Source organism: Vespa crabro, chromosome 5 (genome assembly GCF_910589235.1).
Source record: "Vespa crabro chromosome 5, iyVesCrab1.2, whole genome shotgun sequence".
Lineage (NCBI taxonomy): Eukaryota > Metazoa > Arthropoda > Insecta > Hymenoptera > Vespidae > Vespa > Vespa crabro.
In genome coordinates, this window is record NC_060959.1 from 7,363,270 (window position 1) to 7,390,807 (window position 27,538).

Below are 27,538 nucleotides of genomic sequence, written 5' to 3' on the forward strand. Positions count from 1 at the left end.
CAATCAAACAATATAATATTTTTATATAACATATAAAATTATATATAAATATTCTTATAGGTTCTTTTTTCTGCAATAATTATTATCATTAGTGTATTCCTTAAATATTGAAAAGAAAAATAAAAAAAAAAAAAAGAAAAAAAAACAAGAAGAAGAAAGAAAATATTATCGAAATTTCACGTACACATACCTTCATTGCAATTTTATATTATCACATATAAAAATATTAATCACCATGTTGATAACTATTTATATATATATAAACTTTATATACATAGATATATTACATATATATCCGGATGAATCATTTAGAAGTCTAGACGATAAAACGAAAGTAGTGATTACTTTTTTAATAAGATTTAAGTTTTATTCACAATGATCAACGATATAAAAAAAAAAAAGAAAAATTTACAATGTTTTAAATCTGCCTTGATTTACTTTATTACTTTTGTATAGAAAAATAATCAAGTACTATGTATATCAGCCGATATATATTTATTGAATTAAATATATGCTTCGTTGAAATATTTCTCAATCGTTTAAAATAAATCGAAGATATTCATATATTCAATCTTATGTGAATTCAACTGATATAAATATGTACACATAATATACAGGTTAGTATACGTGCATATTTGTAATAATTAAAGTTTCATAATGTTCATAAATGAATGCATATATATATATATATATATATATATATATATATATATATATATAGTACATATGTTTCAATCGATCTTTGTGTAATTCTTTGATTCATTTCTAATCTATCTCACAGAAATGACAACATCCATGTAATAGAAATAATTCTCTCTCTCTTTTTCTATCTCTTCCTTTCTCTTTCTCTATCAACTATTTTCTCGTACTATTATGCATGTATGTTTATATCCGAACGTGTTTTTATCGATTCTATCGACGAAACCGTAGAATTATTGCACAAGTCTCGTATACTTTGACAGCCTAGTCACAAGCAATCTTCTGGGATTCCTCAAGGCCATTAACGTCACACACATCGTATTCAAACGACGTTCCGTATCCATCTCGTTAAGGAATAATAAGAAAAATGAAATACCTTTATTCCTTATTAAGGGAAAAATAAATGTACGGTTATTTTATACGGAAGACTATCTTAACTTATGAAATTATGCCGTCGTTAATATGAATTCGATGAAAATCGATATGTCCGTTCGATGACCACGAACGTTTATGAAGAATAAAAAGAAAGAAATAAGAAATAAAGAAAAAGATATTACACGGACAGATACGACTAGAATTTTAATGTGATTTTTAAGGTCACGCGTATACATTGAAAAAGGGTAGAGCACAGTCACCGAGAACTCAGAACGTTTTTAGACATGGCTACGTGCGTTAAGTGCCTATTCCTCATTTTTTCTTCTATCTTCTTCGTGCTCATGAGAGCAGGTAAGAAATGACATCTCCGAGGATCATTCGAAAAATCTTCTTTTATTATCGATTACGACGAATTTTATTCTTTTCCAATGTAAATAAAAAAAAAAAGAAAAAAACAAAGAAAATGTGGTTTTCTACGACAGTGAGTTTCTTCGAGAAATAGTGAAAATCGTTGTAACTTTCGATTTAACGTCATATAGAAAATTGTTTTTCACGTGAAACATCGGATATAACGTTAATAGTGAAATGTGGATGTCGTGTTTGAAATGAAATTTGTGCTACATCTTTGAAAAAATTTATTTATTTATTTTCGAGAAAAATCCAGTGGCTCGTAAAAAAAATTATTCGAGCTGGTGACATAAGTGTTATTTAAATGATTATAAAAAAAAAAAATTCAATATGCAATTGGGACGATTTTAAAAGTCGTACGAATCAATGCAGTGTATATTGGAAAGTGAACGTCATATGAAGTAATAGTATCGATTATATCGTAATGCATACAGAAAAAGTATATATATATATATATATATATATATATATATATACGCACATAACTTGAATTTTTTTTTACATATTTACATATATTTTCTTAATCACAGTATAATTATATATACTCTCATTATAAAAATATAAAATTATTATTTACAAAAATAATAAAAGAGATAGTGACCTGAATTTGGTGTGGCCTAAATAAATTGATGATGACGAATTAAAAGTCCTTGAAATCTAAGATACCTGACGATAGATGCAAATCTTCTCTCTTTCTCCTTTTTCTTTTTACCTTGATAAATTAATTTGTAAATATGACAATTAACTAAAATGTTAATATATTATAAAACCTGAAATATTAAAATAAACAAAACAAACAAGCTAATCAATAATAACTTCGTTCTGTATTTATCTAAAATTTCTTTATTTATTTAAAATCTTTATTCTCACTTTATAACGAAATAATTTAATTTAATTCTATTTTTTTCCTAATACATTAGTACCTTTAACAATAGTCAATATTTTCAAATACTATAAGAAACATATAAAAAAAAAAAAAAGAAATAAAAAATATTTCAATTCATTTGAAACATCATTTAAAAAGTATATAGACATATATACACGCACGGATATAAAATCCGAATCCAATAGAAAACTCGCTGAGCTTTCTGTACGTGCTGTACTTAGTTTTCTTCTCGTTAACTCGAAATAAACGAACAGAGAAAGAGAAAGAGAAAGAGAGAGAGAGAGAGAGAGAGAGAGAGAGAGAGAGAAAGAGAAAAAGTGAACAAACCAAAGAGACTAAATTTTTCAACGTGTTCGACGTGAGATGAAAAAAGAAGTGGAAAGTTATAAAAGGTTTAGCACGTTCGTTCTCTTTCGAACAATTTCCCCTTTTTTTGCGTGTCACGAAGGAAATGTGTTTTCTTCTTCTTCTTCTTCTTCTCTTTGTTCCGCTTTTTCTTTTGTTCTGTCTTTTTCTCTCTCTCTCTCTCTCTCTCTTTCTCTCTCTTTCTCTTTCTCTATCTCTTCTTCTTCTTTCTTTCTTTTTCCCTTTTTTTCATTCATACTCGCAGACGATCGCGTGCATTTCAACGATGAACACGAGAAACGATGGAACACACCACCGGAACTGACACCGGAGCAGGTTACCAGGAAAAAGCCGGAGACGATAAATGGAAGAGCAGAGGCACGATTTCTTCCATTCAGTGCAAGCTTCAGCCTAAACGGTGCCCAGGACAATAGAGAGGCTTTGCAATTGGGAGCAGCCCTCGGGGGTATCAGTGTATCTCAGAGTTCTAGCTTCTCTAAAGCTGAAGCCAATTCCTTTGGGAATACTGGGTACGCGTTTCTACAAACTAACAGAAATAAGAGAGAAATATAGTTTTATACTTGTATAGAACAATTTATATCTTACAATAATCATTTATCATGATTAAAAATGATTTTTATAATATATCGAATTGAATCGAAGAGATTGCGTTACGTTTCGATTGCAACGTTTTTATATTATTTTAAATTTATGAAATCGTAAAACGATGATATAAATATCGTATGTTCAGGATGAATGGTTAATTGAAAATTGAGAAGAAAAAAAATTGTGGTTAATTGTTCCTTTTTTTTTCTTTTTCTTTTTTTTTTCTTTTTTTTCTTTTTTTTTTTTTTTTAGATCTTCGCTATCCGCTAGTCAATCCTCGTCATTTGCCGCAGGATTAACAGGAATTTCTGCGTCTAACGCTAATTCATTCAATGTAAATCATCCTGTTTTCGGTGGGCAGTCAAATGCCAATAGCAATTCATTCAGTATTGGTCAAGCGAGTACTTCCTCGCAAGCAAACGCACAAAACGGTCAGGCAAGTTCTGGTTCGCAGGCATCGATCGGTTCCGTGCATTCTTCAGCATCATCCGGTAGCAATGTGCATGTTCTCTCTGATGGTCTGATAATAGGACAACCACAGGGACCAAGAAAACCGGTCTGGACCAACATCGGACCTAATCATGATTTCCCCGGTATGATATTAATATTTTCATCATTTACTAAATGCATAAACCTGTTGAACATAACATTAATCGTATTCATTAACTAATATTATTTATCAACAGGCCATCCTATCTCTAATAGACCTACAGTAACCATTAAAGACCCACCAATTACCATTGAACAAAAACGACCGATAACGTTGACATTAGGTAATTACAATCAACGCTGGCAAAATAATAGACCACAGCTTCAAGTGAACGAGTGGCATCCTAACGGAGAAGTCAACTTTCAAGGACATCAGTGGAGGCCACATTCGAAGCACGAGTACGCTCAAGGATATCCGTCAATTCCTAACTCGTGGTTGCAGGGTCAAGGACAGTCAACTGGAGGTTTACACATCACCGTACCCTCAGCTGATTCCAGTGCCTCATCGAACTTCGGAGTTTATACTCAAGGACAAGCTACTTCGGTCCATCGGAATCCCTATGGACGAAACGAAGGTGGCTTTGCTAATGTCAATTCCATGAGACAAAACGGTCCATCTGTCGACTTTGTCAAATTTCCAGGACAAACTAATGTTCAAAGTATACCGCGAGAATTTGTTAGGAGCAAACAAACGTTCGACGGCAAACGTCAAATAGAAAGAAAGGATTTCGTTGAAAGTATCGTGTCAGACATCACGGATACAGTATCAGATTTATTAGATATTTCGTAATTTCACTCCTCTTGATCTATTGACTATGTTTTAATTATAGCTCATCCATTTGACTCCCGATCGTAGGTATTCGATCAATGATTAACGATCCGCCGATTACTTCCTTCTCAACGTTATCCTTACTCCAGGACTCATTCCGAGAAATTGATCCACGTTGAGAGATACAGAGAATCAATAATTGATTTTCTCATAAATCTCTCTACAGGGATTATTTATCGTGACGTCGTTTTCCATCGCATGAAACGTTCTTTAATTAAAAATATGACGATATCTGTCGAAAACGATTTTGATTCTGCGAATCAAAGAACGTATTTTTACTGACAAGAAAAGAAAAAAATTTTCATAAATCAACGATTAACAATGCGCCGACTATGCAAAAACATTTATTTATTTTCTCATTCACATCACTGCCAGATGCGTCAGTTCCGGCGTTTAAATGGGTGAAGGTCAAAGTGCACGATCAATGAGATTCATAAAACATAAATTTTTAGCTCCATCTTTTAAATATGATATATCGATAATAAAAGATTATCTACGAATGATAATATCGTTCACGCTATTATGAACTGACGGTAACAACGATTTCTTCTTTAACATCTGTTGGTACATTTATCGAGATATGATAAAACAAAATAGAGATTACATTGCATAAGAAAAAGATAAATAAATAAATAAGATAAAATATCATATACAAAGAAATCTACTTTATCTATACAAAAATTTGTGTTCGATTCTTATTTAAGTCAATACTCATTAATGCAATCTATTTATTTAATCTACTTATAAGAAAAATGAAAAAAAAATATTGAAAATAATCTCCTAGTATACCGTTCGATGATACAATAGCAACAATAGTAATAGTATTAGTAGTAGTAGTATTAAAAAAAAAAAAAAAATAATAATAATAATAATAATAATAACAAAAAATCCAAAGGGACAAGGTAAGTCTGCAATTATGTTACAAGGAGAAGTACAGTCGGGCTTATTATTTGTATTATTAGACGATCTATAATTATTATTGGAACGTTACAGACATTATACGTGTAAGACTCGTACGTGCAACAAATGATCGAAGATCAGGCGAGCGAGAAATAATGAAAGAGAGAGAGAAAGAAGGAGAGAAAAAGAGAAAGAGAGAGAGAGGGAGAGACTAAAAACTGATTGCATGAAACGTGATCACTACACTCACGGTAATCAGTATCCATGAATTTTTCTCTCGATTAATTTGCAATGTTTTAGTAGGGGAAGAGCTAGTGACTAATTGAAAGCCAGCTTGGATTCTGAAAATCCCCGATCAATTATGACGCACTATGGAATTAATCTTCCGGATGCTCTATAATAACAGAGAGAAAGAGAAAGAGAGAGAGAGAGAAAGAGAGAAAGAGAGAGAGAGAAAGAGAGAGAGAGAGAGAGAAAGAGAGAAGAAGAGTGTGTGTGTGTGTGTGTGTTTTCTTTTAGAAAATATCGAAAAGTCATATATCAGTTAATTTCTAATAAATATGTTTCTTAAATCCAAATAAATTAAATCATAAACGGAAAAAATAAATATATTGTATATTAAAAAGATTGTATATTAAATTTTAATTAATTTGAATAAAAAGACGAAAGAAAAAAAAATTATTGCAAGGAAAAAAAAGAAAAAAGAAAAAAGAAAAAAGAAAAAAGAAAAAAGATAGGAGGAAGAAGAGGATAAGCCTCTTTCACGATCACGTTCGAAGGTTTGAATTATTGACTCGATGACTTTTATAGCTATCATACGCGTAGCCATTAAATAAGCACGTTAATGATCTCGACCGACGTGCTACCCGTTCGACGGATAGTATATCTCATGTTCATAGACGATATAGTTTCTCTTGTTGCTTCCACGATGAAACGAATCGATGATTGGTAGATAATGAGAAGAAACGTCGTTTATGAAAACGCATATATGGACTAGAGAATGCAAAATGATTGTGACTAATGAGCTCTCGAGAAAAAAAATTGAGAAAAAAATTTTTTTTAAATTACAAAAAAAAAAAGGAGAGAAAAAAAACAAAGAAAAATATGAAAAAAAAAAACGGAAAGGAAAAGAAAAAGAAAAAAAGGAAAAAATCAACGATTGGTTATCCATTCGCCCTTCCTCATATATACATCATTCGACGAGGACGATCCTTCGGAGGATTATTATCCTTTCATCTGACCTGAGCCGCCAATGGTCAAGGATAAGCTGGATTAACGTCCCTGTTCTTCGTAGTAAGAAAAAGATAGATGGATAGATAAATAGATAGATAGATAGATAGAGAGAGAGAGAGAGAGAGAGAGAGAGGGAGAGAGAGAGAAGGATGAAAAGACGAGGTTACGATCGTTATTGTCATCGGCATTGCTTTTAAATCTCAAAAGGAACTAGCCAATGATATCAGAGTTTTATTCCAAGTAAGAATATTGCGCAAATGGTTTCGAAGAAATGTAATTCAGTTCTACGTAGAAATGATTTTAGGATCGCGCTGCAAATTTAATGTCTCGTATAAATTGATAATTAAATTGATTGTTTTCTCTACAAAAAAAAAAAAAAATAATAAAAAAAGAAAAATAAAAAGAAAAAAGAAAAAGCATCGAAATTTTATATATTTGTACACATAAATAAATATATATATTCTTGTACCTTTATTCTAATAAAATGAACTTTATATAGATTAAATAAATCAAATCGATATAAATGTAAAATGCATGTGTGTATATAAATGCGTATGTATAATATCTATAAAAAAAAAAAAAAAGAAGGGAAAAAATTACGTATGTGTAAGTACGCTTAATACGTACATCTTAAAAATAAGTAGTAAATAAGTGGTAAATAAGTAGTAAGGATTTAAATTTTACGAAGATCTTTAATGAAGCCACGAGATAAGTATGTATTAATAGGGCCTATGATTTTCTTGGGAAACGATCCAATTAACTTGAATTTACATGGGGGAAAAACAAAAGAAAAAAGAAAAAAAAAAGAAGAAAGAAAGAAAAAGAACTCGAAAGACGAAAGGAAGATGTTAAAAGCGAAAGGAAAAGATGAAATCTATCTATCTTTGCAAGTTGCATATATTATCTCGAAGTATGATAACTTTAGAAATATGCTCTACAAAGTTTAATCTAAATATAGCTCACATCGTTAAGATAATCATCGGTGAAAGAACAGATACGTGCAGTAGAGTAGAATAAAAAAAGGAAAAAGATAAAAGAAAAAGTACATATAATCGTCGATCCTTTCGCCATCCGTCTCACAAGAGAGATCGCGAAAATGCAAGGCGTGCTGCTGGCTATGAAACGCATTTAACTGCATCCATACGCAAGTCTTATTTGCTTGTAGACTTGGTCTCCTTGCTCTTGAAAACAAGGGGACGTACTGTTCTTCGATCTACAGGACGATTCATAAAACGTTTATCGAAATATTGATTAATTGAGACACGAAATTAATGATATATCGTTCATGAAAATATAAATAAAGATTAGTAAATAATTTATACGATTATCTAATCCATTCGTTTATTTTTATTTATAATTAATGATTATTATTTAAGAAAAATAATCTTTCAAGGATTCCATCAAATATTATGAAAGATATTATCTGATATTATCTGAAAGATAATGAAAGTATTATTGTAATATAAAGATATGAAAAAAAATGATACTGATAATATGGATTACGTAAGGATGCCATCTTTCTTTCTTACGTCCTTTCTTCGATTCTACCTTTCACTGCGAAGAAATTATCGTGTGTCGTTATTATTCGTATTTCATTTTTTCTTTTGTCCTTTTTCCCCTATCATTGATACTTTTATTCTATACGTTAGTTCTTTGTTACAACGCGAAATAATAATTTGCAAATAACACAGATAATTTTTATTTAAATATAAATAAAATTTGTATATTATAAGATATTAATACGTCTATAAAAATATGCAATTTTTAATAACGGATTCGTTAAAAAGAAAGAAAAAGAAGAAAAAAAGAAAAAGAAAAAAGAAATAAACAAATAAATAACTTTCTAAACGAAATTTCAATTTATACGAAAGATTAAATAATACCTTAACTGTCTCAAATCGATGAGATATGAAAGAAAAATTTCTTTATATTTTTATTCACTCCGTAAATCATCTTGATAATGCACGGTTCTCATCTCAACGCACTTTACAACTTTAAATCTCATTGTAACAAAATTCATGCGAACGAATTGCAAATTCGTTTCGTGGTTAATGCCTTGTAAGACTCGTTTAAAATAAACGGAAGGAAGGAGAAAGAAAGAGAGAGAGAGAGAGAGAAGCCAGCAGGAGTCGTCGTTTAACCGTTGTAAGGTCAAGGCCGAGATGAGAGGTCGATGTTCAATGCGGCATAGATGCACCATCAAGCCATCTAAGAGTATATGCAATGTTTTTCTTTAATAGGTTGAAGTAAATGATCGATGGTGTAAATAAAAAGTAATTACTTATCTTAATTAAATTAATACGATGTCTTCGAATTGTATCGGAAGAAATGCGAGAAATTAACATTGAGCAATAATGAAATATCAATATGAAGAATCAAATGTATACATAGGCATACATGTAAATGTAAATGGGTGTGAACTTTTAAACATATCATGTAGCATGATCAATTCTCTTTGTTTTTCATTCTTTTCTTTTTTCTTTTTTTTTCTCTTTTTTTTTTTTTTACCTTATCATATTTCTACATATTCAAGTTGATTGCAAAAGTTATAAGTAATTTTTTTATAATCATCTTGTACGGGTAAAATGATATAAAGGAAGAAGAAGAAAAAAGAAGAGAAAAGGAAAATGGAAAGAAATTTTTTTCTTTTCATCCATGGACGATGATTTAAAAGTCTCAAGAGCGCAATTAAGGGACGCCTTGAGTACTTCGCACAAGAGATGACGTCTCTTCAGTGACGAAGAAAAATAAGATGCTGATGATAACAATGAAACTCGTTATCGAATAACGGCGAAAGATGATGCTGGAACATCGGACGTAAATACTTTTGTGCGCGCAAGCTAAGAACACCTATCGTTATTTAATCTTAATGCATGTTCCCGGAAGTCATTTAACTTATTTTCGATGCACCAACGTAAATTATTTATCGCTTCGATGGCGCAGAATCGATCTGTTCATTTTTCTTTTCTTTTTTTTTTCTTCTTCTTCTTCTTCTTCTTCTTCTTCTTCTCTTTCTTTTTTCCTTTTTCTTACCTTTTTTCTCTTGAAGAAAACGATTAACGCTTCATTGTTGTTTTCAATAATAAATATCATAATTTAAGAAAATCACGTATGATAATTACGTAAATTCATATATAATTTTTAATGACTTATTTAAAAATGTTTATATTTAATATTGACAGACAGAAAATAACTTATTATATCAATTATAATATATGATTGTTATATAAATTATGGAAACAAATTCGATATTATTAATTTGAATTAACGTTAAATATATTCGAACAATTTAATTATTTATTTAAATATTTCAGATGCAATATCAATTTTTATTACGTATTAAAACAACATGATATGCTCGTATTTTCAATTTTTTTTATAAAAATTTTCACGACAAATAATCGATCTATATATAGATGAATTTATATATAGAGACGTATTCATACGAAGACGTGTAATTGCGATTTCGTCCTTTGCTCGTAATATCCTCGCGGTGATATTAAAAAAAATTGTTTATTTTACGCCATTGATTCTGATAACCAAGAAATTATGAATGTTTTGATCGGAAATAAATAATCTATCGGGTATTATAATAAAAAAAAAAAAAAAAAATGGATCATGATATTTCTTTCATTTTTGTTCAAAATGAAAACAATACGATGGTATTCTTAAAAATAGTATTCAATCAATTTTTTTTTTGTTTTTTTTTTTTTTATGAAAATTCTTTTACGTTATATCACGGCAAATAATCAATTTATATGCACATGTACTTGATCATCCAATAGATATAAATAATCCATTTATATGCATATGGATTTGAGATGCCTATATACATATAAAGACGTATAATAAAAATTTTATCCTTTTCTCAAAACATCCTCAAAGTGGATAAAAAAAAGAATAATTTCATACATTTGAATTTAATAAGCAAGAAACTATATACGTTCTGATCAAAAATCCGTAATTTGGTCGTCATAATATGATAAAAATAGATCATAAAATTCTCATGGAAAATCTGAAACGTAGAATGTAAAAAATGCGAATAGTCGAATGGAAAGATAACGGAGTACGATGGAGTGGTGGACTTCTCGTAACTCACGTATTGAATTACATAATACCTTGTGTAGATCTTTCTCGTGTAAGGATCGATGCCTATAAAAGCGGCAACATCAAAAGATCGCGTTGCAGTACATCTTCGGATTTCTGATAATCCTACGATGGCTACTCTTATCTGGAACGTTCTTGGTTTTCTCTTATTGGCAACTACTACAATCATTTCTGGATTACCTGCGCTTGATGATTCGAGTGAGTTTATTCTTTAGATTTTAAATAAAAAAAATTTTTTTTTTCTTTCGTTTAATATCACAAGACAATTTCATACTCATGTAACATTTTTATTCATTCTTATTTAAAGAAGGTGACGGTATATGACGCTCACAATCATTTCTTCACAATAAATTTTTTGTTCTTTCTGTGTCATATAAATTATATTGTCAATTGTCTTGATAATATAAAAAAAAAAAATGTATACAATTAATAACTTGTTTTTCCGTAGAAATTATCGCCAATAATGATGAAGAAAATTCAACTTTGTCATTGGATCTTGTACCTCCTATGATAAAAGATGACGACGATAAGAATATTACATTGTTTATTATAAATCTTTACGCTGTACGAAATCATTCGGGCGAAGCATCGGAAGAAGTGCTCGATAATAGTCTCATAGAAAAAATGCCTGATATAATAGGTGAGTTATATTTTTTTTTTTTTTCTTTTTTTTTTTGTGGAAAGATTCAACACAAGATATATTCTATAGATATTTTATATGTATACACACACATATACAAACATCTACGTTTTATATTATTGAAAATTCATACGTATTAAATATATGTAAGTAAAATAATATATTATATGATTTCCGATATTTTTCGATATTACATTTAAAGTCATATCTAATTAATTAGAAAAATTATCCGAGGAAAAAGATAAATTTGCAAACGATATTCATTAATCACATTGATTATTAATCTTGATGAATATTTATACAGTCATGAATGATAAAAAGGGATGATATCTTATAGGTCCCTTAGCAACGATATTCCTAGTTGTAGAGGAGGGAGAAGATGAGAAACCTGTCGATCTCGACGAGATGGCAAAGTACATGGAGAAACATGGATTCAAAATGGATAAAATCGATGAGAGTGGTGAAACGAGTGTTCTCAGAACAGAAATAGCGGACAAAGAGATAGATAACGTAAAGGATATTTTGGAATCAACGGCAGACAATTCATCAACGGAAAAATTATCAAAATCTAAGAAATATAGAACGAGAAGGATGGCCTGTCATAAGTGTCACGGAGGTGGAGGTGGAGGTGGCAGAGGTGGCGGTGGAGGTTACGGTGGAGGTGGAGGTGGAGGTAGTTATCAATATTACGATCCATACGGAGGTAACTTTACTGATATAATAATTGCCTATGATAGAGCACGCTAGTTTTCAAACACATACACACAAGTAAGTAGAAATTAGCGGCACGGCAAGACACAAAGCTTATTAGTAGACGTTTCTAGAATGTATGTAATAATGATTTGAAAAAGGTATTGGTAAAATAAGTATCCAATGCGAATATAAGAAAATGGAATTTCCTTAATAACGTGATTTTATGAATTTTTCATAAATATTACGTTTCAAATACATTAAAATAGAAGCAATCCGAGTGCAATTAATTATATTATTAATTAATCGAATATAACGTAGCTATTTATTCTAGCTGGATAATTTTTATAATAATTATAAATAATTACAAGTACGATTCGAACGAATCGATCTAACTTGAGGAAATATGATTATCACGAAAAAAAACAAACAAATAAAAAAGAAAAAACATCCTGGTCAATAATAGACTAAATAGTCCTTCATATTTTGTCTTATATAATTAATTATTATCCTTTTTCTCCAGGACAAACGATTGGTGTTATACCGGTATATGTAGTACCTGTTGCGGTTCAACAACAACCACAGAGACCTCAGTATCATCCTCCACCTCAGCCGGTGTGCGATCCGTGTCAAGGGTATATGTCCTTTATTTTTTTTTTTATTTTATTGTATTTATTTTTTTTTCTTTTTTTTTTTTTTTTACAAAATTTCAATCGATTTATTATTAGCCGTTGGACGGCATAATACTAATGACATATTATTTTTCTATTTATTTAGACGCGGTGGTGGTGGTGGTGGTGGTGGCGGAGGTGGCGGTGGTGGTGGTGGTGCATGGGCACATGCGAGTGCTCAAGCCAGTGCTGGAAATTGGTGATTAATTTTTTGAATAATCCACTCGCTAAAATGAATCTTCAAGGAAATTAGATATTTTCTTTTGTTCAATATTATTGACGAAAGAAAAGAAAGAAGACGAAGAAGAAGAAGAAGAAAAAAAAAAGAATTATTAAATTAACCTCGAAAAACTGCCTAACATTAATCACAATTTGTTAACTAGGTTATTTCTAATGGTAGAGAGAAAGAAAAAAATAGCGTAACCTGTTAATTATCCGCTATATACTGTAAATGTAATTAAAATTAAGTAGATAATGACAAGTTGACTAGACTTGATCGCATGGTTCAAAGAAAATATGAATGCAACGCGATATTTGCACCTATACAAATCATGTGATTGGAAATTGGTTTTTCGGATGAATTATAAAAAAAGTGTAATTGTTGTATTGACGTATAACGAAGTGAAAATGAATTTTGATTTTATTTATTTATAATTTGATTGTCCTTTCTTTTTAAGTATTATCGACGTAAATTACTCTTAGCTTTTCTTTTGTATTAATAAAATATTTGTAATTGTCGATAGCGCGAGAAGAGGATGAAATATTTTTGCAAAAAAAAAAAAAATAAAAAGAATGATCGGCACAGGGAAGAAACAGATAAACAGGTTTAGATTAATTATGTTCCTCGCGTTATTACGCATATATATCTAGAATTTCCTAGAATAATGAACAGTGACTTAATTGGCTCTACTCATGAAGCAGAATGAAGTTACATCGTTCTAATAAATGCCACAATGTAATTTGTATAAGGCCGTATTAAACGTTACTACCTAACCACAAGTCGGAATATATATATATATATGATCGTCGGCAAAATGAATTTCTGAAAATGATAAAAATTTCCGACGAAAACATAGACGTCATCAACGCTGTCGTCAAGATCTCGGATTATTTTCAGAATCATTCGTATCATATGATTTGAATTTTTTTTCAAAAATTTTCGACGAATAAAAATAGAAGAAAAGAAAAGAAATAAAAAGAATATATTCATGGGTGGTTACGATGACGTGTGCCTATGAAAAAGTTTGATCATTTTAAAAATAACAACGAAAATCTTTTAAGACATTTAAAAAAATACTTTGAAATATTTCCCAAGGAAACATAGAAATATTTTATATAATCATAACTATAGAATTTTTTTTTTTAAATCATCCTTTTCGTATTATACCAAAAAGCTTTTCTTCTACGTTCGCAAAATGTTATTAAAACTATTAATTGCAACTAGATATTTATCCTAGGTCGTCTGTTTTTTTTTTTTTTTTTTTTACTTTTTAGAGCTGTCCTAGATCGAGACTTTAAAAGCAGTGTCCAGTATCGAGACTATAAATAAAAGTAGTGTGAACGAGTATGTAACTTCCAATGAACGGCTTCGAATCCGTGGCTGTTATGTGTTAACTCAGAGTACTGAGAGATAGACGGTGCCATAATTATAGCGCGACTTGGGTGAACGTAACGGTAAACTTTCGACTCTTTACACTTTATTTTTCCGGATACAGAGCATCGAAGTAGAAAGAGAGAAGGAAGAAGAGAATTTACAAAAGGGAATATGGGAAGATAGAAGTGAGCAAAAAAAAGAACAAAAAAAAAAAAGAAAAAAAGAAGGAGAAAAAAAATGGAAAAATAAAAAAGAAAGATCTTGGACAGAAACGAAGCCAATTCGAAACGGCGAGAACCACTTTGTCCGCTATTTTAAACGTTCTACCTGCTTCGACTCGATGATGATTGGACAGTTGAAATTATATCTTTGCCTTCGATTATATAGTCGAGTTTTTTCAGGGTTTTACTGAAGACAAGAGAAAGGAGAGATGAGTTTTTACCTAGATCGATTTCGAAACCTTCGATTTTCATCCTATTTAAATTCCTTCGAAATTTCATAAGAAATTTTTATAAATTGATACAATTTAAAATCCTTTTAAAGTGTACAAAGCAGTTTGAAAAAATGATTGGAATATAATATCATAGAGATCTAATCGATATTAATAATTAATTTTAATTAGCCATTAATCAAATATGACTAGACGAACACGTATATTTATTTTTACCATACCGATGAATATTCTGAAAGTAAATCTCTACCTTGATTAATTCATTATTATATCACAACTTATCTCTGAAAGAAGAAGCTTACTGTTAAACTGTTGAATGCTTAACGGAACATCCTTTATTAATTAAATCATTTGACTCGAAATGTCAAAATACTTAATTACATTGAAATAATTCTTCGAAAATAAAAACGTTGAAGTGAATCGTATTAAAGATCATTTAGGCAAAATTGATGCATTAATTGACCTTGAATTTATTCAAGAAAGATCAGAAAGACAGGATAAATCGTCGGTTTAACGTTTGCATGAAGAAGCGAAGAAAATGTGGGTTTGCAGGTCGGCGAATACCCGTTGGCGTCCATCGATATCTCGATCTCTCAGGTAGTTTCTATCCCTTCTCCTTATCTTCTATTTCTTCTTTATTTTCTTCTTCGTCTTCGTCTTCGTCTTCGTCTTCTTCATCTTCTTTATCTTCTTCTTCCTCTTCCCGAGAAGAAATTCTCTTAGCGGCTATACGAGCACGCTTTTCGGTCATTGACCGTCAACGTCCGGCGAACGGCCATCGCTAGTGGATTCTCTTTGAAGAGCAAACTGTCGCGGAAAAACTGGGAGAACGAGGAGAGCCGACGTTAAAAAAACTTACTCTCCGGATCGACGTGAGGTAATCGCATTTGCTGAGACTCTCATCTCTCGAAAGAGCTCTCTTGTGTATCATGGAATTTCGCAGCTTTCGATCTTCTATTAATACTTATCATCGAAAGTAAATAAATCGTTAATGAAACCCTTATGAAATATATTTTAAATATTATACATTAATGGATGTAATTAATTTAAACGATCAAATATATCTATCAATTATAAAATAATATTGTCTATCATCCTTCGGATGAGTATTTTTAATTTCTATTAGAATCTTCCAATTTGTCATTTTATTATTATAAATTATTTTATAATTCATTGATGGTTTTTTATCGATTTCTTTTTTCTCTTGCTTATTTTTTTTTTTTTCATACGTTTAAATATTTATGATATTCAATATGTATGTGTATATATTACTTGTTTAAATTCGTAAATTAATATACTTGTATATAAAATAAAACATACACACACACATATGCACACAAACATATTTAATTCGTTCAGAAAAGACACGAAATTATCGCCACTTGTCCGTTATTCCATGAAGTACTTTTTCGAAGTTGGCCTCGAGGTTAATGGAAATCCTGGCGTGGGGCCTAGCAATCGATTGATCGATCGGATTGATCAATTCGATCGGACACGAGTGTCGATTGTAAAAAATACTATTATCTATTTCGAATGTAAGAGGGACGTTTGAACGATCGATTTGGGAGACAACAACAAAAAAATAATCAGTTCAGTTCGATAGTATATTCAATCTTTTACGTTAATTCATACTATCTGTTATATAAAATATTTATTGTTAGGTATAATTTTATAATTATTCGCGAATTTATTTATTCGATTTATTTAAAGAGATGAAATTATACGTAAAAAAAAAAAAAAAAAAAGGATTTCACATTCTATCTATATTTATTAATATCCTATTTATATTATTTATAAATAAAGTTCAATTAAGTTTAAATCGCCATTAAATATTAGTCATCTTTAAAAATAAATATTTAAAGAAATACTTGTACATGTGCTGTAATATATGTACGTATGCTGTAATATTAATCATACGTATCACATGTATCATTGTAACCAGTCAAGTGTATAACGTCTTATTACTAACATCGTAAATTTATTTCATTAGAAACCGATGCATTTAGATATTTTTATGTCTTTTTATTTATTTATTTATTTATTTTTTTTATTTTTTTATTCTTTTTTTATATATCATCAAGAGATACTCGTTAGTCGACGATCAGTCATCGTACGGTATACGATAAGCAAGCTGGCTCGATCCTCTAGCATTAAATCTACCTATCTAACGTGGATCGTCGGCATAGTTAGAACTCGTTCGGAATTCGATCGACGCACCGTTAGTATTAATAGTTCTGGCACTGCAACTAAAACAGAAAAGGAGGGAGAAAGAGAGAAAGAGAGATTAGATAGAAAATGGTTTACTCGATGAAATATGTTCACGTTGGGAATCATCGATGATATCTATTAAAAATCCAAAACTTTTCTTTTTTAGCAATTCGATATCGCTTGATTTCAAGATCGTTGTCTGATTAAAGACACGACAGGAGTTTAATTTAATCCCTTCAGAGTTTTAAGGATCCACTCGTAAAGCTAGTAAAGTAAAGAACCGGTTGCTTGGCGAAGCAACTTCAACTTCGTTGGTTAATGAAAAAAAGCACCAGTACGCGGACGATTGCTTTTAAATCGAGTATCTTAGAGAAGGTAAATATGTACATATATACATATATATATATATATATGTCTGTGTTTGTAAAAAATTTTCTTTCGATTCTCCAGAGCTTTTCTCTTGCGAGAATCGAGCGAACGACGACCTTACTGGGCAATTTGACGCGGCCTAGAATCGCAATAGGACCATCCTGCCTGCCAATTGTGAATGATCTAGTCGTGACACGTCTCACGTTCATTCCGTGCATCGAACAGCATTTAGAATCAACAATCATTTCCATTGAAAATTCTTCTTTTATAAATGACAAATTTAATGAACGTTCATTCAACAAAATCAGAAATGATAAGATGGCAAAATTAATTATTATTATCTATGATAGATTTAATAGCAAAAAAAAAAATGAAAAAATTTTAATATAGAATATATCAGAATATATAAAATAAGGTGTTTCTAAATACCATCGATTAAGCGAAATTTGTCAAAAATAATATAAATCTCGAATGATATCACATTTTTCTAATCCATTCGTAAAAGCACATAAATATGCGATAGAAGATCAAAGATAAAGCTATGCAACGAGTGATACGAAGCATTTGTATGAGTAGATAAAATTATGAGATATATACAAAAATGTGAAAATATTAAATTATTATCAATGAAGTGGTGAGAAGGGAGAATTAACATCTAATTTTATTCAATATTGAAATAGTTATCTATTAATTAATTCATAATAACATTAATTAAAGAAAAATAAAATCAAACAAGATAAGAGAAAACAAGATATCTAAAGAATAATTCACGACGTCTAGAGTTATTTAATCATTAATAAGAATAATTTAAAGAGAACTGTATCAATTATTTTCATTTGTATTTTGAACATGGGAAACAATGAATTACATAGCAAAATGGAAAGTTGTAAAAGTTAAGAAATCGTGTTATCTTTAAGAGAATAAAGGAAAAAAAGAAAAAAAAAAAACTCGGTCAATTCTAATTGCAAGAAGAATGGAAAGTGAGATATAACGGTAAAGAAAAATGAAAAACGACGTGCGTCGATTTTTCACGGAAGCTTAGATCGAAGATATACATAGTACATACATACATGCAGGTATATATACATATATACATATATACATATATACATACATATAAGAACGACCCACTAAACCAGAACACGTTAACCGTGTCAACGACAGAGATTACGCATGCTCGCGTGTTCTCCAAATGCCCTTACACGGCTCGATCGAGCGGAAAAGGGGCGTCGTCGATGATCGATCAGGAAGAGTTAGATAGAAACATAGAAAAAGAGAAAGATTGACAGAGATAATATACTGGTATGAATATGTGAATAATTAGAATATTTTTTTAAGGTAAATCGAAATATATATATATATATATATATATATATATATATATATATATATATATATATGAATTATGATTATAAAGAAGTTTAAAATTAATGATCAGGATTAAAATTAAATTATGATTTTTTCTCTTTTTTTTTTTTTTCTTTTATTTGACAGAAATAGAAACATCTACGATGACGAAATTTTTTTAACTTTTAATGATCATATCATCAATTATATATATATATTTTTTTTTCTCTCTTTTACTATATATATATATATATATATAGTAAAAGAGAGAGAGAGAGATCCTTTGTAGCAAAAACTAAAAATATAATGAAATGTATGATGTTATAATGATTTATAATATGTATGCATAAACGTATGAATCCAGGAACAGAGGGAGATCGAGAGAGAGAGAGAGAGAGAGAGAGAGAGAGAGAGAGAGAGAGAGAAAAGGGAGATGGAAGATGCAACAGCGCAAAATGGAAAGTGACGTAATTTTAAATCTCGCGCGATGACGATATTGCGTGACGCGCGCAGAATCCGCGAGTTCAAACAGCTACTAGTTAACACCTGTCTCCGTGTAAAAGAGATAGATAGATAGTGATATAGAAAAATAGAGAGAGAGAAAGAGAGAAGACGCTCACCTCGGACGAGCACGCGAATGCTTCTAGGTCGCACGCCTCTTCTGACCTTTCACCCAGGATATATAATTGCCCCGAGCAAACAAGTTGAAGATAATAAAATACTGTTGGAATCATCCTTCTGTCTAATTAGTATGTTAAATCGTTTTTTAAAAATAAGATTATCGGATTTAATCGTATATAATTAAGGACAGATAACTTATAAAAATTTAAGTTTTCCTTGAAACTTATCGAAAATATTTGTATTAAGTATTACATTGATTAGTATTGATTATTATTGATCATTTTTATTTGATTATATTTATTTTTAACGTGAAAAATAATTCATTGAGAATTGTAAATAAAAGCTCATAGTATTAAATTGTTAAAAGAAATATCTCCTTCTATAATTGTCGCTAAAATTTTTCAAATGAATCATAATTTAATTTAGATCATTGAAGTACGTAATAACTTTTAATAATAATTAGCTCTGTGATATCTATATGCGGTACGTTCTAGAAATAGATAAAAAAAAAGAAAAGAATAAAACAAGAAAAAAAGAAATAAAAAAAGAAAAATATTCTATCATCTTCTCGCAAGAGAAATTTTAACCTTGGATTCTCTCCTCTTCTTGATCGGTCAAGCGAATCCGATATACCTATCTACGTTCTTATATATGGTATTCGAGGATAGGAAATACTATAAAAATTCTCAAGATCGAAGGTCTCCAAATTGATCGACGAACAATGAGAAATCGATAAATCGTACTGTCGAGCAATAGTGCTGCTGGTTGTTGAACGTTTACTCCGGGTTTCTCGAAAGGATAAGGCACGTACTTACATGTTCCTCCTCCTCCTCCTCCTCCTCCTCTTCTTCTTTTTATTCCTCTTCGAACTATTGGAATCTTTCGATTTCGCCGGAAATCCTTTCAAGCGAAAATTACACGAGGAATTCAAGCTTCTGAATGGCGATCTTGAGATTGAAGGACGATAAATCCCTTTTAAAGGCTATTTATTCTTTTTTTATCGAAGATTACATCTTCTTTTTTTGCAATTTTGTTTTTTTTTTTTTCTAACAAATATATTTATTACAAATATCCATCACACGGCAATGTGTCTTTGACATTAGGAAACACATGATGACACGTGATTTTCCATTTATAATCATTTTTTTCACCGTCTTAGATAATTTTTTTTCCCTCATGTGACGATTATTTATTTGATTTTTTTATCGTCATATAAAAAAAAAAAAGAAAAAAGAAAAAAGAAAAAGGAAAAACCACGTAAGAACAAAATGATTTCGTAAGCGTTAGTATCATCGATTCCTTGGAAAAAGTTTAATCAAAAATCAATCCTTGACAATATGTTAATTTTACAAGGTTTTAAATGGTATGACAAAATAAAATTGTAAAAAAATTCATAAAATTGTAAAACTTTGTTTTCCTTTTTGGTTTTTTTTTTTTTCTTTTTTTGATATGTCGTAATCCTTTGTAATTCTCTTTAAACGTACCAAAATGTCCAGATCATCAAACGTTCAGATCACCGTTAATTCTATCGCTTTTTTTTTTCAACCGATCAAAATCATTGAATCGTACAAAATAGATATAGTTAAGTTATGGTCGCACGATACTTCGTGCGAAACCTTCGTTTTATGCATATATACTGTAAAATACGTAAAATGGGCAGAATGGAATGCAGATTTATCGTCATTAATGTAATTCAATAAAACTGTGAAACTGTGCGTCAGAGATTATAATGAAGATCTCTCTCTCTCTTTCTCTCTCTATCTCTTTCTCTTTCTCTTTCTCTTTCTCTTTCTCTTTCTCTTTCTCTTTACTTATATCCTCGGTCTTTGCAAGCACAACGAATGAATCAGCTCCCTGTCGTCCATTCGTTAAAATCTCAAGCTTTATTAGTCATAATTTTAATTTATCATACAGAAGCTAACGCGATCGCGATAACGAAATTTGAAATGCGACGTATCTTACGAATGTATTCCAAGTAAATACACACCATAGAAATTTTCCATTTTATTCTATATGGACTTTGAGAATTAATCGAGCATAATTTTATAATCTAAATATTATAAATACATTATTGGTATTTGATAAGAAATTAATAGAAATAATTAGCCAAATCTACTTTGATATCAAGTATACATAATACAGAATAGTAATTTTCGAAAAAAAAAATAACATTTCATTATTAATATCGTTTCATCTTTTAATTTATATCGAGACAATTTTATTTTTACGTTTTGTTCGTTAACAAAGTGCTCATTTTTAACAATTTTTATGAAAAATTCTTCGTTATAGGTAAGAAACCAGTTTACGATAATATTATACATTGTAACTGTTAGGAGGGACACGATATTAAGATTCACGATGTTATCATCGAACGACAAATGGAAGTACTATGTCCAGTTGTAATGCAATTAACGAAAATCATTCTCGCGACACCGAAGAAATTTTCTTTTATCTTCATCTGATTAAGCCGATCAATTTATTCTGTCTTTATAGGTCCCTTTATCCTTTTATATATTATTTTTGATTCTTTTTTATTGGTTTAAAGCATTACTCGTCTTACTCGATATCGTACTACCATTCATTAACTATCTTTAATTACATAGTTCATTGCTTCCTTCTAATAGGTCATTGCTTTAACACCGGTTTTCTTCCGGTAAAAAAAAAAAGAAAGAAAAAAAACAAGAAAAGAAAAATCAAAGGAATTATTCATTATTTCGACACTGTGTATGAAAACAATATCAATAATGATATAATAAAAATTTCAACAATTTCGTGATCATATCTTTTTTCTTTTTAATTTGTAATTTGTAACATAAAAAAGATTACTTCTAAACACACAAAATAATAATTATATATCATTCACTTATTAATTAATTAAATTCTTTTCAATTAAAGATAATAACAATTTGAGATCTATCATCAATATGATCAAACTTAATATTCAAACTTAATGTTCAAAAAAATTTAATCAACAATGTTATAATTGATAACTATATATATACATATATATATATATATATATATATATATATATATATATATATATATGTACTATATACATATATATATATATATACATTTATTATTTTATATCGATACTATTTGTTATCAATATTAAAAATATATCGAAATCGGTAATTATTCACGATTTGCTTCACGATCGATCGAATTCATTGTCGAAAAAGACACTGTGACTTTTTACTCTGATATTAATGGAATGGAGTTAAACTCGAGGGGGGTCTTCTCAACCAAAGAGAGAGAGAGAGAGAGAGGCAGAGAGACAGAGACAGAGAAAAAAGAGGAAGAGAGAGAGATGATCGAAGGGGTAGGGGGTCCATAGATATAAAGGAGAGAGCCCCGTACTCTGGGGGCCCAGTACCGTTCAAAGATGCAGACTGCCGGGATGCTGCGTGGTACCAGGGCCATCTACTTTCTCGTACTACTCGTGCCTCTCGTTGATCATGCTCGTGAGTAAAAGGATATAAATCCCTTGTGAGAATCAGTGACGTGAAGTGAGAATCGTGCTCGAGCAACCTTCTTTTGTGATTTTCGCGAATAAATTATTTGTTCTTGCTTACTGACGAGAATAAAGAAAAAGGAAAAGAAAAAGAAAAAAAAGAAAAATAAATAAATAAAATAAAATAAAATAAAATAATACAAATGAAATATCTATCTAGTTTTAAGAAGAATCATGTGTTGGTTCTTCGTTCTACATGGAGTATTATTCGATTTTAATCAATTTTGTTTGTATTTTATTTAACTTCATTCGATAAATCATCGTTTCTTTTTATACAAACACGCAATTTCTATATTCATTTAATAAAAGTCAATATTGTTAAATAATTTTTATGAAATATAATTCGATTAAGAATTTCTCTATGTTTCTATAGGAGACAAATTGTGAAATTATAAGATTTACATAAATTTACATTTATATCGTTTATAGAAAGATTGGCAAAGTGATAGATAAAATAATTTGAGTTTCGAAAAATCTTTAAACTGCGTAGATGTTCATTATTTTTTTTTTCTCCGTCAACGTTTCTATATCTACACGTGCATAATCGTTTTGTAAATAAAAGAAAAAAAAAAAAAGAAATACGTAGACTTATCGTATGCGTTATTCAAGTTATGCCAATTATCGTGTTTTCATTTGCAAGGTGTTATTCAAGAAATTTAATAAAATCTTTAATACGTAGTTACGCTTCAAATTCATTGTAACAAATGTTATTGTAGTAATTATATAATTATGATTTTAATTAATCTTTCATTCATACTCTTTCTATTGATAAAATTAATGATTCGATATTTACATAGGTAGATAATTTTCAATTATACATTCTCTATCTTCGTAGATTCCTATCCTTATCAAATATTACCAAGCATGCCCGGTTACATACCTGTATACATAAGAAATGGAGATCAACCATTGGAGGAAATAAATCCTGCCCTGGCTGAAGCATTCCACGAACATTCGAGCTTATCCAAGGTATCGACTTTGCTGGAATATTATGGAACAAGAACTATAAAGCGACAACTAAAATCGTTTAACAAGAAAATTCGATAAAAAAAAGTAGGCCCGAATCTAATTATTTTCTTAAACTATTTGATATTTTTGATAAATCTCTATTTTTTTTTTTTCTTTTCTTTTCTTTTCTCAAGATAACACAATTAAGTAATTTATTATTCATAAGTATTGTCTTACTCTTAACAATAATAATTCTCATTCTATTGATAATTCAGTTGAAAAAAAAAAGATCTTATAAATATTTCATTTAATCATTAATTCATAAATGGTCCACGATAATTAAATATTTTTTTTACTTTAAGTTCGCATGAAATAGATTGAAATATAGTTCAGATTATTTAATTTGAAGCAGAGTATTCGATTGGATCGCAACTATGGCCAGCTTGAGCCAACTAAAGAGAGCAGAACCAACTTGGTGGTGGACGATTCGAGAAAAATATATTATCCTGCCCACGCTAGAGAATCCGGAAATTCAATAGCCGGGAATGAAAGGCGCGACGAGGAAGAAACACACGTCGGAAAGAGTCCTGGTCTTGTGCAAGTACCAAAACTCGTTTCCCTTTACGAATTACATGAAAAGTTAAAAAAGACGCAGGAGGATCCATTGAAAGCTGATTTCAATTTAAGGGAGTCTCTGGTCAAAGTAATTTCATATAATACTTGATAGTTATTAATATCCACAAAAACTTTTGAATAGAATCTTTAACAATTTCGTCGTCGTATTGAAATAATTAAAAAAAAAAAAAAAAAAAAAAAAAAAAAAAAAAAAAAAAATTACGTTTTATAACGACCTAATAATATGAGAAAGATTTGAAAATTTAATTCAGTTTCTTTCGAAAATTTCAAAAATCAAAACGTGACAAATTGGTTTGTCACATATTCAATGCATACAAACATTCTTAAAACAAATTCTTATTCTCTTAGAAAATTCTTATAGTGTGTCCTTTTCATTTACACTTGTATATATCAATGGCTCTAATGTAGTTCAATTTGATCTTTAATATTCAAAATGATCTTGACGTTGAATGCATTAAGGGATTCGTTGGATGAGTCATTATACTTATAATGTAATTCTTACAATTACAAATAAAGATTATCATACGCGATGTTTTCACTTAGACAGATGACGAATAAATACTACGACGTTTCTCCGTGAAATGAATATTAATTATTTCTATACGTCGAATCTACGATTGATTTACGTTATGCGTATATCGTACGTATACCCATAAATATCAATAGATTCTTATCTGTTCGTACACTTGTTGATTGAAAAGATAAAAAAAGCATAGTCAATGTCACGTATTTTTGTATCTCGATAATTTCTCTTATTCGCGTAATATCAGAAAAGAATAAAACAGCTTGAAAGATTTTATTCGTTGATTTAACGGTGAATCAACAAATCATAGTCGTAAATCATCCTGATCAATAATGAATCGGTCCAATTACGTACGATATCGTCTAACATATAATTGAACATAAATGCGCGTTCGAGAGATGTCGATGATGTAACATATTTAAAAAAAAAAAATCCAAAAATCTAATTGACATATTTGACGAATAATCACGCCTAAATCATCATAACAAATAATCTCGCGTTCTTTATCTTTTTTCTTTCAACGATTTGAAAAAGTTGTATCTCTCTTTTTTCTTTTTTTTTTTCTTTTCTTTTTTTTCTTTCTTTTTTTTTTTTTTGTTTTGTTTAATAGTTCAGCCCGATCTTATCGACAGAGAAAAAAGAAGAAGATCCAGAGAAATTAACGCAGGAGATCGATAAAGAGGAAATGAAACCAAACGATTTGTATGATCCTAATCCAAATTATCCTGAGCTACCTGCTGAGATCGGGCACAATCGTGATACTCCGCAGGACTTCGTGTCTGTGATAGGACTAGAAGCACTGACCGAGCAACCGAACGTTCGCCAATACAAGGATCTCTCGCATCTTACGGACGAGAAAAACGCGGTCGACGATAAAAACAAGAAGGAGGAGGAACCGGTTAAGGAGCAACGTCCTTCGAATATTTTGTCGAACGTGGAGAAACTTTCGCCGATCGCACCACCGGAAGCTTACGCGAGCCAAAAGTCTGACGAGAAAACAGAAAGCAAAATTGAAAGTATAACAGGAACAACATCATCTACGGAACAGCCGACATCTTTTCTTTATAAAGATTTATCTCATCTCTCTAATAATCAAAAAATAATCGATTCCTCCGATAATAAGGAAGAGAAATCGAAAAAGGAAGAGGAAACATTATCGGATACCGTAAAGGATACAGGTACTTATTTCAAAGTATAATTATTCAATATTAATAATTTATAAGCACTAGAAAATTTTATATAATATAATTTATGTATATATTATAATAATAATTTAAATTAAAATTCGAATTTATTCATTAAATCTATTTAAATTCAACAATTCTATTAATGAAATAATTTAATTGAAGCTATACGCGATATTTAAAATATTACATCATTTGATTAATATAAATTGTTTCTCTCTCTCTCTCTCTCTCTCTCTCTCTCTCTCTCTCTCTCTCTCTCTCTACTAGTAATAAAAGTAACAACGGAAGAAGGGAATCCAACGAACGTTTTTAAACTTTCGCCAATCGCTCCACCAGAGGCATATGAGTCAGAAGAGAAATCAATGAAGGACAAAGTCGAAGAGAAAACTATCGATACGTCGCTTGTTCATTTACCGATTCAACAGCCAGTAGTTCATCTTTACAAAGATCTTTCTCATCTCGTAGACGATCAAGTAGAAGCGACTAATGAAAAAGAAAATAAAGAAGCACCGATAAAGTTGGAATCTCCATTGAAAGTTCCAACTAACGTTTTCAAACTTTCACCGATTGCACCACCAGAAGAATATTCGAAGAAAGAAGATCAAGAAGGTGTTTCTAGTTCAATACTCATGCGAGAAATCGTTCAGGATGATAAGAAAATAGATCTCACTGAACGTAACGACGATGTATCGACGTAATCTCAAAGGAAATGAGATTATTATAATACTTTCGTCTCATTGACTGAGAATTCCTTTATCGATCATATTTGATATCTTGACGATCATTTATTAGGGATTCTCTCGTTTTACGATTTTAAAATGTAGGATGACATTTACGTAGAAGGAAAATTGGATCTTCTTTTTCTTAATTAAGAAGGAGACGATAATAACTACGTAATGTTGATCCTTTATGATATATGTATTTCGCTCGATTAACGTTGTCGTTTCGACTTTTATTCAAGCTTATAAAAAAGCACAAAGAGAATATTGTAAATTTTTGAAAGATGATTGATCTTCGATCTCTCTTTCTCTCTCTCCCCTGTCGATAACGTTGGTTTGAGCGGATGAATAGAGGGAATTTTGAAACTTGATTTATAATAAAACTTTTAAAGACTTCAACTTCAATTTCTTTTAAATTGCCTGTTATCCGTAATAATAAAAATATTTTCATTAACTTTAACACAAAGAAGATTGAAATATTTTAATGACATTAACAATTCTCTTGACAATTATTCACACGTATGATTCAAAGCTTTTATT

The 27,538-nt window shown here is 30.1% G+C and overlaps 3 protein-coding genes across 5 annotated transcripts; all 3 read left to right on the forward strand.

Annotated features, from left to right (window-relative positions):
- Nucleotides 1-1,211: 1,211 nt before the first annotated feature.
- On the forward strand, nucleotides 1,212-5,287 carry LOC124424311. Its single transcript, XM_046963182.1, has 4 exons — nucleotides 1,212-1,425; nucleotides 2,979-3,243; nucleotides 3,572-3,912; nucleotides 4,006-5,287. Exons 1-4 carry the CDS (start codon nucleotides 1,359-1,361, stop codon nucleotides 4,596-4,598), a joined length of 1,266 nt encoding a protein of 421 aa, XP_046819138.1. The 5' UTR covers nucleotides 1,212-1,358; the 3' UTR covers nucleotides 4,599-5,287.
- Nucleotides 5,288-10,932: 5,645 nt separating this feature from the next.
- On the forward strand, nucleotides 10,933-13,510 carry LOC124424107. 2 transcript variants are annotated; one of them, XM_046962679.1, is made up of 5 exons: nucleotides 10,933-11,075; nucleotides 11,326-11,517; nucleotides 11,855-12,220; nucleotides 12,731-12,842; nucleotides 12,985-13,510. In XM_046962679.1, the coding sequence occupies exons 1-5, from the start codon at nucleotides 10,988-10,990 to the stop codon at nucleotides 13,079-13,081; spliced, it is 855 nt and encodes a 284-aa protein (XP_046818635.1). In that variant the 5' UTR covers nucleotides 10,933-10,987; the 3' UTR covers nucleotides 13,082-13,510. The 2 variants fall into 2 exon arrangements, with proteins under 2 accessions (XP_046818635.1, XP_046818636.1); XM_046962680.1 differs by having other exon boundaries at nucleotides 11,855-12,190.
- A 9,305-nt stretch (nucleotides 13,511-22,815) lies between these two features.
- LOC124424011 lies at nucleotides 22,816-27,397 on the forward strand. Of its 2 annotated transcripts, none has more exons than XM_046962446.1 (5): nucleotides 22,816-22,935; nucleotides 23,821-23,954; nucleotides 24,343-24,636; nucleotides 25,703-26,270; nucleotides 26,547-27,397. In XM_046962446.1, exons 1-5 carry the CDS (start codon nucleotides 22,857-22,859, stop codon nucleotides 26,975-26,977), a joined length of 1,506 nt encoding a protein of 501 aa, XP_046818402.1. In that variant the 5' UTR covers nucleotides 22,816-22,856; the 3' UTR covers nucleotides 26,978-27,397. The 2 variants fall into 2 exon arrangements, with proteins under 2 accessions (XP_046818402.1, XP_046818403.1); XM_046962447.1 differs by having other exon boundaries at nucleotides 24,346-24,636.
- Nucleotides 27,398-27,538: the final 141 nt, after the last annotated feature.